At 41.4% G+C, this 14649-nt stretch overlaps 2 protein-coding genes across 2 annotated transcripts; both read right to left on the minus strand.

The window, feature by feature from the left end:
• Positions 1-225: 225 nt before the first annotated feature.
• LOC141427599 (uncharacterized) lies at positions 226-6311 on the minus strand. Its single transcript, XM_074087194.1, has 2 exons — positions 5774-6311; positions 226-5187 (listed from the first exon to the last, which is right to left on the minus strand). Exon 2 carries the CDS (start codon positions 5087-5089, stop codon positions 320-322), a length of 4770 nt encoding a protein of 1589 aa, XP_073943295.1. The 5' UTR covers positions 5090-5187; positions 5774-6311; the 3' UTR covers positions 226-319.
• Positions 6312-8604: 2293 nt separating this feature from the next.
• On the minus strand, positions 8605-14127 carry LOC141427104 (3-oxoacyl-[acyl-carrier-protein] reductase FabG-like). Its single transcript, XM_074086334.1, has 2 exons — positions 13455-14127; positions 8605-8812 (listed from the first exon to the last, which is right to left on the minus strand). Exons 1-2 carry the CDS (start codon positions 14107-14109, stop codon positions 8808-8810), a joined length of 660 nt encoding a protein of 219 aa, XP_073942435.1. The 5' UTR covers positions 14110-14127; the 3' UTR covers positions 8605-8807.
• Between the last annotated feature and the right edge of the window lie 522 nt (positions 14128-14649).

Raw genomic sequence — 14649 nt, forward strand, 5'->3', positions numbered from 1 at the left:
CCACTCATAGCGAATGATAAGCTATATGTTTAGCTCAACATGTTTCGGGCTAATTTTTAATGTAATGACATTTGACAGTAGCAATAAAAATTATGAAAATGCGGGCAGTTGTGCACCAGTTTTAGTTTCGTCGGGTATTTAATCTTTGTAGTGGATAGGACTGTATTTAAAATAAAAGCGACTGCTTTTGGCAAAATCTTACTATAATGTCAATAAAACAAAATCTACTCCCGTCACAAGCCCATAGAGAAAAACTAACAAATACTATGTATAAAACCTAAACTGCAAACCTCCACATCATCCCCCCCGTGTAGCGCAGCTACACAACTACAGTCTGCAACCGAGCAAGCTTCCTGACGGGCCTTCTCAGCGTGCCCCCTTTGGTAGCAACGTCAGCGACTCTCACAATGCCATCTCTGCCCGGAAATACTTCCACTATGCGCCCCATCGGCCAAACTCCTCGCGGCATATCTGGGTCAACCACCAAGACAACATCATCTACTTTAAGATTTTCATGTTGGCTCCCTGTGCTCTTCTTTGGCCTCAGACTAGGTAGATATTCCTTAAGCCACCTGCCCCAAAAATGTTCAGAAAGTCGAAGAACCTTTTGCCATTCTTTCCTCAATGAGAATGCTCCATCGTTTAATCGGGCTGGTGTTTGCTGGTTTGAAGAGGTGCCGATCAGGAAATGGAACGGAGTTAGGCTCTCGTACTGTCCGTTTTCGGTGACGTATGTCAAGGGACGAGAGTTCACTAGAGCTTCTGCTTCTAAAAGTAAGGTGTGTAGCAGCTCTTCTCTTGGGGATCGTTCTTTTAATGTTACAAGGAGAGCGGACTTTACTGTTTTCACAAGTCTTTCCCAGCAGCCTCCCATAAACGGTGCCGCAGGAGGAATAAAGCACCATTCTATGCATTTGCTGGCGGCGAAATCTTGGACGCCATCGCTGTAGAACTCGCACATTTGTCTGTTAGCTCCGACGAACGACGTGCCATTATCGGAGAGAATTTTAGTTGGAAGTCCTCGACGTGCAGCAAAACGACGTATGCTCATGATGGCAGAATCGGCTGAGAGACTCGTGACAATCTCGAGGTGGACTGCTCGTGTCGTCATACAAGTGAAAAGAGCAATCCATCGCTTTTCTCTGCGCCGACCAATCGAGACCTCGACGGGACCAAAGTAATCTAGGCCAGTGTTCGTAAACGGGCGCTGATGGTGTTCCAGACGCACATCTGGCAGGTCGCCGGTTGGTGGGATATGTGGTGTTGCCTTTCTTTTGGTACAGTAGGTGCATCTTCTTGAGGCCATGCGCACTTCGCTGCGGCAACGAAAAATCCAGAATCGCTGTTTGAGCTCATTTGTGACCAATTCGTTGAAAGCATGGGCAGCTTGCACGTGGTAATGATGAACGAGAAGTCGAACAGCTGGGTGTCGGCCATCCAGAATAATGGGAGAAGTAGTGGCGTAATCGGTGTTCTTCATATGCTTAATACGGCTGTCCAGTCGGAGTAGGCCATCTTCATCGAAAATCGGGCAGAGAGATTTCAACTTGCTGGATTTTGGCAAAGGCTTGCTATCACGAAGCAAAGAGATTTCTTCGCTGAATGAGTCTGTCTGAGCCTTTCGGAGAATGGCGATTTCAGCCTTCTGTATCTCCATAGCGGACAGCGGTGTAAGCTTAAATGGAGAACTGTTGTTAATAGTTTTAGAATTTGGGCTGTTATGTGCCAAAAGGGATCTAAACTTGTTGGCGCACTGAAAAACGCGTGCAGTTGCACGAATCAGGCGCAACCACTCACTGAAACGTGAGGGATCTGGCAAAACCGATGAAGGTGTAACCAGATGGGTTAGTCCTACATGCACCTTAGAAGGTTTCAACTCTTCCAAGATGGATGTAGCTTCAGGCATCGATGGTTCTTTAGGCCATTCACTGGACGGCAGAAGTAAGAAATCAGGTCCAGAGAACCATCGCGATAAGTCGATGTCGCGATTCTTAAGTCTTGTCGCGTCATCTGCGACATTCAAAACACCTGGAACAAATTTCCAACTATTGGCATTTGTTATTTCGGTGATTTCACCCACACGATTTGCTACAAATGGTTTGAATGTACGCGCATCGCTGCGAATCCAACTCAGAACTGTGCTGGAATCAGACCATAAATAAATTGAGTCCGGGTGAACTTTATGTCCGGTACACACAGTATTGGCAAAACGAGCTGCAATCAGGCTGGCTTGGAGCTCGAGACGTGGTATGGATGCGGGTTTAAGAGGGCTAAGGCGTGCCTTTCCACCAATGAGAGACAGCTTCACCGAGCCATCCATGAATGTAAAACGCCAGTATGCGACGCATGAGTATGCCTCCTCACTTGCATCTGCAAATACATGGAGCTGTCTGTCAATGATCGACTCAGTTTGAAAACCACATCTGTACCAGCGTGGAATTTTGAGATCTGCGATCGTAGCTAGTTGACGAGACCAAGACAGCCATCTTTGAATTGCATCTGGTTGCAACTCGGTGTCCCAATCAAGACCGGTTCGCCATGTTTGTTGGAATAAAATACGTCCTTGAATGACCAGCGGAGTTAAAAGACCAAGAGGGTCATATACGGACATTAAACATGACAATACTTTTCGCTTAGTTAATTTCGCTTTCTCAGGAATTGGAGCCCCAATCCTAAAACCAAAGGTGTCATTCAAAGGATGCCATATAAGTCCTAAAGTCCTGACGAAAGCGTCAGGGCCTACGTGCACATTGACAGGTGGGGAGGCTCGTAAGTCTTCAGGCACGGCTGCAAGTGCGGCAGGTATGTTAGAAATCCAAGCTCGCATCTCCATACCGGCCGCCTTGTGTACTGTGACTATGTCAGCTGCAAGTTGAGTGGCTTCGCGCACATCGTCAAGGCTGCCTAAATAATCGTCCATATAATGCTCATGAACGATGGCTTTTGCTGCTGCAGGGTATGACTTCTGCAATTCTTGGGCGTTACGGTTTTTAATGTAAAGAGCAGTACACGGGCTGCAAACCGCACCGAAAATGACAGAAGTCATCCTGTATTCCTTCAACTCACAGCTGGGATCCTCCCTCCAAATGTACCGCAAAGCATCACGGTCTTCCATCCTAATCCTGACCTGCGGAAACATTTCCTTAACGTCAGCAGTCATCGCGACGTAACCTTCGCGAAAACGAAACAATATGTGCAGCAATGACTGCAAAAGATCAGGCCCAGGGAGCAGAAGCGAGTTTAAACTGACTCCCGAGGTCTTTGCTGCTGCATCATGGACAACTCTTAGTTTACGCTTTTGAGGATGTATAACAGGGAAGTGTGGTAAATACCAGCGCAAAGGTGTGTGTGTTTCGTTCATATTGACACTACCATGGTATGTATCTTTCGTACACTCTTCTGCATAACCTTTTGTCATCATGTTGTTAATAAAATTACAATAGTCTTTTTTAAATTCGGCATCTCGAGCCATGCGCCTTTCTAAACCAAGGAACCTCGACAGTGCATGGGGATAGCTGTCAGGTGTATTAGGGTTGTTTTTACGCCACAATAGACCAACTTCAAACCTACCTGACGGCAAACGTTTGGCAGTGGACTCTAAAATCTCTAAAGCGTGTTTATCCTCCGTAGAGCATGTGTTTTCAAGTTTTGTGATACCTATGGAATCAAGGCGAAAATAATCTTTCACGATTTCATCTAGGTTACAGTCTTGGTCGTCTTTGATCGCTGTGTGGTTTATGAAATGCACAGGCTTAGTCCAGCTGCTGGACCTGCCGTGTAAAACCCAACCTAAAAGTGTGCGAGTGGCAACCGGTTGACTTTTTGAACCTTCCCTAACTTCACGACTTATAGTAAGGTACCAATGCTCTGCACCGAGCAGTATCTTTGGCGTTGCACTGGTTAGTGTAAGATCAGCAACTAAGTCTGACAAGTGTGGATATTTTGAGATGTCATCTGGTTTGATAGTTTGTGTAAACAGCGACAGTGAATCCATAGCCTTAGCGTTACTCACTGAATATATCTCGGCACAGTGTTTGCCCTTGATAGAAAAATTCACAAGTTGAATTGGTTTGTGTGTTGACATTCCAGCTACACCATCAACCTTGATAGACTCCACGGGACCGGACACACCAATGTGACGGGCCACCTCCGAATCGATCAACGTTGCTGTGGACCCGCAGTCAAGCAAAGCAAAAGTGTCATAGTTTCCACGTGGACCGCTCACTTGCACAGGAACTATTTTCAAAAATACTTGAGACATAGGTGTGAACATTTCGTCACTTGTGTGTGATTCAGTGACATTAGAAACGGTTACAGTTTTATCAGTGCCTTGGTGTTCAGTCACAACATTGTAGGAAGAAGACGGAGACTCGTCGGTGGCGCGGGGCACGTGGGGTGACGCCGCAGAGTGCAGGAGCGGGTGATGGAAACGCACGCACCCGTCGACACCACAACGACCAATCTTGCAAGTCCTCCAACGGTGTGACTTAGATTTCAGACACTTATAACATATTTTAGCATCTCGCAACCAAAGCCACTTATTATCTAACGTAAGGGAAATAAAATCCTTACAATCAGCCAGTTTATGTTTCTTGTTACAATAAGCACACAGTTCGGCGTTTGTGTTACGTGCAGATGTGACATTAATATTTTCACGTCGTGTAAAGTTGTGTGAAAAATTGTTGCCGACTGTACCATGCCGCCTACCTACAAAGGGCATGAATGTACTAATACCAGGCCGTTTGGTATAGTCAGGTATTAAACCAAAACGATTGTGTTTGACAGCTTCAATGTCCAGAAACTCGGACAAAAGTATTATTTTCGGTACAGATCGATCGCTGCGATACGCATAATCTTTCCATTGACTGTACAAGATTGGCGTCAATTTATTCAATACCGAATGAAACAACTCTACAGAATAGATATGTTCAATCTGGTCTAAATTTCTAATTACTGCTATACAGTTACGCAATCTACAAGCAAACTGATTCAACTCTTTTTGATCAAAGCTTATCTTTGGGAGATTCCGAACCACAGCAATCTCGTTCAGCACAACCATCTCGGGGAGCGCGAACGTCTGCTCCAGCATGTCGAGCACTTCTTCAGGTCGCTCGGCTGTGTATAGCAACGATGACACGCTCTCGAGGGCTTGGCCGCGCAGCGCGCCGCTCAAACGCACAAGATTTTCTACGGGTGTAAACAAATGTTGAGTATCACGATAAATACGCTTGAACATCAACCACTCTGTAGTTTTACCGCTAAACGGAGTGAGTTCAAGTTTATGTGAACATCTATGAGAATAATTATTCAGTTCTGGCTGTTTTGACAGCGAATATAAGTCATTTTTGTTTGTGTTCTCTGACGGTCCTGTAAATGACAGCGCATTATTTGACGTTGTTTTTTGAAATAAATTTGTTTTTTCATTTAGAGGAATTTTAAAACTTACTGGTTTTTTGTAAGTATAAGTTTGATCCTGAATTTCATGATTTTCAGCTTTACAATTTGCGCAATCGCGGTGCGATTGGATGGGCGCGATCGTGTGAAAACCATGACGAGTATTAAGATCTCGTGAGAAAAGTGGTACACTTGGATTATTTACGTTTTCCGGACAAGCGTAATTACGTTCTAAGCTAATATTTCTCTCACCAACCATAGCGAGGTCCGCTTTCATTGATATGAGATTTTTCACATCCGTATCGACTTTTTCGTCAAACGGGCGGTTGCAATGGTTATCCTGGACCCATGACGCAGTGCGTGAAAAAGATTGACTGACCGTACGAGTGGATCGTTCCTCCACTTCCTGTGCTGCGAGTGATGCCTCCGCCTCAAGTTTTTCTACTCGCTGCATTTCTTCGAGAAGCTTACGTTCGTGGTTGAGTTTACGTTCGTATAACTGCTGCTCACGTTCCATACTACGGCGCGCCAATTGGGCTTCCATGGACAGTCGACGAGCCTTTATTGTGGCTGACGATCGCGAAGACGACGCATGTGACCTGGAACTTAGAGGAACATTACTTTGTTCAACAATGCACTCGCGAGGCGTCTCGGGACTCTTGGAAATGGGCGCTACGGGTGTATCAGTGGCTACGGTCGCGATGGGGTCCAAGTTTGTGAACCGACCGAGCCCACCCGCGGCTGGCGCTCCAGAGTCCGAGCGCGATACCGATACGCGAGCGGATTTTGCTGGTGTCAACAGCCGCTTTGTTTTTGATCGCGTGTTCATTATTATCGCGGGAGATGGACCATAAATGTAGTGGATAGGACTGTATTTAAAATAAAAGCGACTGCTTTTGGCAAAATCTTACTATAATGTCAATAAAACAAAATCTACTCCCGTCACAAGCCCATAGAGAAAAACTAACAAATACTATGTATAAAACCTAAACTGCAAACCTCCACAGTTTCGTTCTTATTCTGATATCTTTGCAACATTGTTATATACAGTACAGTAAGATATGCATAAACCAAAAACCGTTGTATATTATTTTTAATGAAATGTATTTGAATTCAATCTTAGGGATTACCATTTTGACTTAAAAAAGTTATTATTTAACGTAAAGGTTTATTAAAAGATCATCTCCGAATTTTGTATATACATTTTCAATACTCAGGCGTTCTGTAACAACTGCAATCGTATTAAACACGTAGGGGGCTGTTCTTGGGGAACTTGACGTTAGAGTTAAAAAGTTCGGATATTATTAAGCTGAGTTTAGATTCAAGAAATCTTGGCATATTGTAATTAGATTGCGATATTTTAAAGGAACTAATCATGTTGTAAGGAAGAACATATGTATTAGTTTCGATAAATTAAATTACTAAAACAACAGGAAGCTGTTCCATCTTAAGACTGGCTAAAACCAAAAAGTTTTTTGGATGATTGTATAGTTTTTATAATAAAATATCACAAAAAAATATTATAAATGAAACGGATACTCAAATTCAGATCTATTGTCAAGAAACAAATATCAAAATTATAAAGTTACCTGATTATATCATAGCAGGATATTTTGAAAAATTCTACGCTTGAGCGATTTAAAATACGAAAATGCTGATTTCTAAGTTGTTTAAACTACTTGTCTGTAAACCAACATTTAATAATATTGAAATATGTACAAAAAATTCATACCTCGTTGAGTTTCTTGCCGGATTCTTCTCAGCAGAGGTTTTTCCCGAACCGGTGGTAGTTTTTTTTTTGACATTCATAAGTGCTTGTTGTAGCCTAAATTGTAAAACGGATTTACTAATTATATGTATGTTAACTCCTTATTGTACAAAATATGTAACAACCCACAATTAACAACATTGAGATATATATGTACAAAGGCGAACTTATGTCTACCAATTAAGATTGGTTTTTGGAATCTTTTGATTTTTTTATTCCAATTCCAAATTTTTACTTTTACGGTCATCCCGTAAAAACGAAATTGAAAATACAAACTGAAATATGATGCACAGAAAAAACAGAAAAATAAGACCATCACTGGGAATCGAACCCAGGTCCTCGGTATTCCGTACCGCGTGCTATTACCGCTACACCACTGATGGTCAACGTACCGACACGAATTTCCCTATGCATCTCTAATCCCAGCTTGTGTTTCTTACTTAGTCACTTAAGCAGCGACGCTAGCGACATCTATGCGTAAGCCCTCAAACTTTTTCGCATTCCTTTGGAACTAACCGCTCACCCGGACAAGAGATATCGTTTCTAAGCAATCAAATTAAGATTGGGTTTTTTGGAATCTTTTTGTATTTTTTATTTCAATTCCAATTTTTTACTTTTACGTCATCCGTAAAACCGAATTGAATACAAACTGAAATATAGATGCACATCTATACCGCCGTAAAAGCCGTAAAGTAAAAAATTTGGAATTGAAATAAAAAAAATACAAAAGATTCCAAAAAACAATCTTAATTTGATTGCTTAGAAACGATATCTCTTGTCCGGTGTGAGCGGTTAGTTCCAAAGGAATGCCGAAAAAGTTTTGAGGGGCTTACGGCATAGATGTCGCTAGCGTCGCTGCTTAAGTGACTAAGGGCCTACGCTAGCTTACGCGGACGCCCGCCGCGTGCGCACGCTGCGGGTGCCGCTCCGGACAACCGCCGCGGGCCAGCGAGTCGCGCGGGCGCCCGCGGCGGCTGCACGCTTAACTTAAGCGCTACCAGTATACTGAATTCAAGAAACAAGTCCGAGAGGTGTACCGCGCGTGCGCTCGGAGCGGACACCCGCCGCCCCCGCGCGGATTAACGTCCGTCGCACGCGCCCGCGCCAGTTAGCGGTGTCTATACAATTTCTTTGAGGCGGATGTCCGTTGCGGGTAATCCGCGTAAGCTAGCGTAGGCCCTAAGTAAGAAACACAAGCTGAGAATATGATATGCATAGGGAATTCGTGTCGTACCGTTGCATAAGTTTTGTGCGGTTTATAGTAGCGGTACGGAATACCGAGGACGGATTTACTAATTGTATGTATGTTAACTCTTTATTGTACAAAATAAGTAAACAACACACAATTAACAAACATTGAGATATATATGTACAAAGGCGAACTTATGTCTACCAGTCAATCTTTGAGTGGACTATTTGTGTATATACAGTACGTTATTTTTCACATATTTCACAAATGAAATTACAAAGCTTGTACTAAGGGTGCGAGTCAACGGATAGACATACATACATACATACTTAATTACATACTGTACTGTTTTACATAAAAATAAATACACATAAAATTAACTGCGGTTCCTCTTCCAAAGGTAGCGCGGGGCATTGTACCCAAGAAGCTGGTGGCGTTGCCCCGCCCCTGCGAGGCTCAGTCTTTGGGCGAAGAAAGTCTGCTCTGAGGTACATACTAAATACATACAAATAACCAAGACTGAAGTAGAAACATTCGCATTCATCATACAAATATTTGCCCGTCACCGGGATTGAAATCGAACCCGCAACCGCTAGCTTGAAGCCGTGGTGGCCGAGTAGTTTGACATATGGCCTCTCAAACAGAGGATCGTGGGTTCAAACCCCGGCTCGCACCTCTGAGTTTTTCGAAATTCATATGCGAAATTACATTTGAAATTTACCACGCGCTTTACGGTGAAGGAAAACATCGTGTGAAGTTCCCAATCCACAGTGGGCTCTCATTATGAGAGGAGGCCTGTGCCCAGCAGTGGGACGTATATAGGCTGGGATGGTGATGATGAACCGCTAGCTTTGTAGGGTCACTAACAACTTAGCTATCCGGTTGTCAAAGACATTAAAATTGTAGTCCTAGAAGCCTAGAAGACTATTACATAAATAAATGCTCTATGTTTTGTGTTCCGAAAAGAAGATAAGTTTTCCATAATACGGGTCAAACAAATTATTTACGTAAAGTACGAATTATACTCTGAAAATTAAATAAAAAATGTTTCAAGGCTCCTTTCATCTCGACCGCTTACTGCGGTTGGTTTGACAGTATCGCAGTTAGGCAGTTGTCTCACCGCCAGCGAGGAAACGATTGGCTATCGACTATTTTCTCGCTCAAGAAACGAACAAAAGATATAAGATCCTGTGTGAGTAAAAGAGACACATATATTAATAGTTGATCGCTGGCTGTTCACACTGTCGGCGAGAACTCGCTCTTACATCTGTTGTCGCAGCGACAAGAGCTATAAAACTCGCTGAGCTATAGATACTCGCTCAGCGATGTCAGCTTGGCGGCCGCCCCGCACAAGCGAGTCGAGTGGAGCGAGTAATCGCCCGTCGCACTCGAACACTCGCTTACAGCCAGCGACAAAACAACACTCGCTTCTCGCTGCTCACCCACTCGTTTCTAGTTACTCGCTCTACTCGCTTCTCGCTGCTCGCCCACTCGTTTCTAGTTACTCGCTCTACTCGCTTCTCGCTGCTCGCCCACTCGTTTCTAGTTACTCGCTCTACTCGCTTCTCGCTGATCGTCGGCGGTGGGATAAGTGCCTTACAGCGGCTCTAATTTGTCTGTTTTGAACTTTTTCAACTTTGCTGCTAAATTCAAAGGGTGAAGATTGTGTTGTGTTAAATATGATATATTTTTTTATGTCACGCGACACTTGACACTGATTGCCCTAATGCTAAAGTAAGCAAAAATTGTGTTATGGGTACTCGACAACGGATAAACGTACTTAAATAGAATAGATACATACTTAAATACATATTAAACACCCAAGTCTCGAGAACAAACATTCGTATTTTTAAGCCCAGATGCAAAAAGAGGGGTGTTATTTATAAGTTTAACGCTATGTGTGTCATGTGTGCCTGTCTGTCTGTCTGTGTGTCTGTCTGTGGCATCGTAGCTCTTAATCGGGTAGACCGATTTGAATGCGGTTTTTTTTATTTGAAAGCAGGTTTTCTAGCGACGGTTCTTAGACATGTTCGATCAAAATCGGCTTAGCTGTTTTTGAGATATTGAGGTGACAAAGTCGGGGGTTTACCAACTTTTTATTGGTTAGGTTAGGTTATGATTAGCCCATTTCAACATTCATCATCATCAGCCGGAAGACGTCCACTGCTGAACAAAGGCGTCTCCCTCTAATATTATGTCTGATATAACACTTTTGGTGGCAATTCACGCCCTGAGAATGTCGCTGGCTGATTGATGAAACGTGCGTGCGCACCCTGCGTCGTTTACTCTTGTTCTGAGAGGAGGCCTGTGCCCAGCAGTGGGACGTATATAGGCTGGGATGATGATGATCTGCCCCCACCAAGGATCGAACCCGGGACCTCAAGCTTCGTAGTCAGGTTCTCTAACCACTGCGATATCCGGTCGTACACTTTGTGTATGTTGAACGTATAGAACGGGATGTGAATTCATGGCATTAAGTTCTACATGGGGACACATAAATAGACCTTTAATCACCCAAATCACACAATCTTTGTTGTTTGTTGTGATCTTTTCAGAAACTTTACTATTTTTCAAAAAAGCTGTCACACGTTGATGCGGGTTAAAAAAACGAGAAAAAAGCGTGTTAAATATTTATTTTTGTAATTTAACTACATAACTAAATAGCGGCTTTGCCAAGATATCTGTACTTCAAATGTCATTGATATACATCTTGTAGTTTTCGAGTAAAATGCCTGTGACATACGAAAGGACGGACGGACTTGACGAAACTATAAGGGTTCCGTTTTTGCCATTTTGGCTCCGGAACCCTAAAAATAGTGGGTCAAATGCAGCGTTTTATGTTTGGACTCGAAAAACATCAATCTATTTTTTCATTTCATTGTAACATTGAGATTACGTAAATTGCTAAGGATAAGGAAAAGAAATTAAAGCTATTATTTTCAAATTTGTAGGGTGTACCGGCATTTGATGCGGAAATACAGCCCGGATGCTTATCCTGTCACAAGTCCAAAACTTATAATTGGTTACAAATTTAATTTGGCAATGAAGTGAGATGAAAATGAAGAAACGGCAAAGTGTACGTTTTTGGAAATTTGACAAACTCGCTAAGATAAGTAAGCAAAAAATTTGTTTGGAACTTCGTAAGTAATTATATAATTGGAAACGAAGTTTTGATTACTATTTAATGTTACCAAGGAAGTGATGCTTTATAAGAAAGGTGACTAAGTTGAATCCTCTAATGAATCCACTCTGAGCCCAAATGGGAACTACGATCATTATGAGAAATAACATGTACCTATTCCATCCTCGACGCCACAATAGAGGAATCTTTCTTCAGGCAGATGTTATGCCTTTGCTCTACAATAGGACGTATACATAATGAGGACGATGATGAGACGAGATTAAAATAAACACTCTGTGTTCAAGTTTTGAATTAAATTCATCAGTTGAGTCATCATCATCAGTAGGAAGACGTCCAATGTTGATTAAAAGCGGCCTTAGATTGTCACAACGATTTATATATGTATTTACACATTAACACCTATCACTACAGACTCGATACAATGCGATAGAGAAGTCCTAACATAAGTGACTTGTTTTAATGGATTATCAATTGTTCTTGTGACAGATGACAAATAATACTACCCTTGTGAATTCAGCCAGAACATGAAGAAACAAATGTGTTTCACTGGCAATTTTTTTCAGCATGTGTATGGTATTATAATAATAACCTTCCACCTGTAACTCTGGAGCTGTCATCGTTCCACCCACTGTTAGGCCTGCCAACACTTCTTCCGATTCGTGGTCGCCACTCAGGAATCTTTCTCCCCCAATGGTAATCTGTGACCGTAATGTCTGAAGCCGGCTTTAGACTAGCAAGAAAAATCGTGCAAGTTGCATTACATTGCGAGGCCGTAAAGCCAACGAGTTTTAGTGGTCAATCGAGCGCCGCAATGTAATGCAACTTGTACGAGTTTTCTTGCAATTCTATACTCGGCTTAAAGTGTTGACATTCGCAATCGGATTTACCATCTCTTTCTACCCTCGTCTTATTCCGTGTGACAGAAAGAAGTGGTGAAAACGATTGTGATTACAAGTGTGTTAGACAAGGCCTCTGTTCTTCCATGTATCATCAGCCAAATAAGTAGTCTATCAATTTTTAAACAAGTTCCTATCAAATGAATATGTCGCTAAAGTCGAACTTTTAATTTGACAGACACGTCTATTGGCGTTATTTTTTATGACATGCAAACGATTATCAACTTTAGGGTGTTATTTGGCTGACCACATTTCTCATTTCATCAAAGCTCGCTGAAACGTTTCGTTTCACGCTTTTGTTTGTCCGTTTCAAACAATAAATCGGAAATCAACAAACGTGTATGTTTGTCAATTACACCGAAACTGGCAGTCCGATGTTTGCGGCTCGTGTTGACCCTCGCCCTAATGGTGTGCTACTACTAATGGCGTTCCAATAATATTGAATTACTTGCACTGTAAAAAAACATCGAATATTTTAGTATGCAGATTGTTTGGTTTAGTGAATGACCTTTCATATTATAGTTAAGCGTAAGGAAAAAAGTAAAAATTACCTAAATTTGAGCATCATTTTTTGTAATTGTTAAAATTTTGGTATGAATGCTTGAACTTGACAATAATTACGCATAAGAAAATTCCATATTTATTGAGAGTGAGACGACCGGATAGTTCTGTGGTTACTGGTTATATAATCTGACTATGAGGCTTGAGGTTCCTGGTTCGTTTCTCGGTCGGAGCAGATATTTGTATGAAAATATGTTTGTTCTTTCTTGGGTGTTTAATATGTGTTTAAATAAATATCTATCTATTTAAATATGTTTGTCCATTTCCGAGTATCCATAACACAAGCTTTACTTACTTATACTTTGGAAGGTAGCTGCCAGCTTTTCGTTCCCCAAGTATCTTCAACTAGCCTCTTTGTTTTTATCTTATGAAGCTTCAAAGCGCTAAGACACGGGCCATGGGTAACCATAGTCATTAGTTATTTTAATAAAGTGCCATTATCAACAACATAGTTAGCACCAGTTATACAAGCAGCCTTATCACTGGCTAAAAACATCACAATACCGGCAATTTCTTCAGGCTCAGCCAACTTCTTGAGCGCCGCCAATTTCTTAAATTCCTCCAACATATCTGCATTGTCTCCAACTTCTTCTAACAACGTAGCAGTTCTGACATATCCTGGATTGACAGCATTAACTCTTACTCCAACTGGAGCCAGCTCCAAAGCAGCACACCTCGTGAAATGATCCAAAGCTACCTTTGAAACGAAGTACGGAATGTTGCTCAGCATAGGGATACTTGATAAATTTATGATATTCCCTTTTGTTTCAGTAAGATATGGAATAACGAGATTTGTAAGCTGCACGATAACACGTACGTTAAAATTCATTACTTCATCATAAGCTTTTAGAAGATTTCCATCTAATATTGTTCCATCGTGGTAGTGAGCTGCACTATTAACTAAAACATCTATTCTGTTGTATTTCTGTATTGTTTTAGTTATTACAGATTTCACATCTTCGTCTTTAAATAAATCAGCTTTGATTATAAGTGGTCTTCGGCCGTATTCTTCGCAATCTTTGGCTACTTTATTCAGATTTGTTTCGTTTCTTCCAATTATAACTACATTTGCGTCTTCTTTGGCAAACAAAACAGCTGTGGCGGCACCAATGCCATTGCTACCGCCTGTAATAACTACAGTTTTATTAGTGAAACTCATCGGAATAATGATGTTTACCGTTAGAGATATATTTTGGTAATACGTAAATATTTCCCTCAATTCAAAGGTTGAGTTATCTTATCAGATAGTTTTTGATTATTAGATTATTTAATCATATCATATTTATTTACGTGTAATGACCATGATATTGGTATTACTTAATTAATGTTTATGTTTCCTCTTATATATTTTTACCTGAAACAGAAACTTAACTGTTTGCATGTCTTTCCATCTGTCATAACTAATTTACTCGCAATCAATTAAACTGATCATGATCAAATAACAAATAAAAAAAGTTACATTATTATGTACAAAATCTTTACCTGATTTTTTATGCATAAAATAGGCACAAAAATATGCAAAGACGTTCTAACAAGTTATAAAAACAGAATAAATTAAATAAATGCAAAAGAGAGGAGCCAAATGTGAAATGCGTTTAATTATAGACTTAATTAATTTTACCACCTCTTTTGTTTCAAACTTACTCCTATGCGAAATCGGGCTGAGTGGCTTGTTCATATTATATAATATGATTTATGG

Source organism: Choristoneura fumiferana, chromosome 4 (genome assembly GCF_025370935.1).
Source record: "Choristoneura fumiferana chromosome 4, NRCan_CFum_1, whole genome shotgun sequence".
Classification (NCBI taxonomy): Eukaryota; Metazoa; Arthropoda; class Insecta; order Lepidoptera; family Tortricidae; genus Choristoneura; species Choristoneura fumiferana.

Bases quoted from the DNA above. Each gene is read 5' to 3' on its own strand.
- LOC141427104 (XM_074086334.1), bottom strand. From the start codon at position 14,109: ATGAGTTTCACTAATAAAACTGTAGTTATTACAGGCGGTAGCAATGGC.
- LOC141427599 (XM_074087194.1), bottom strand. From the start codon at position 5,089: ATGCTGGAGCAGACGTTCGCGCTCCCCGAGATGGTTGTGCTGAACGAG.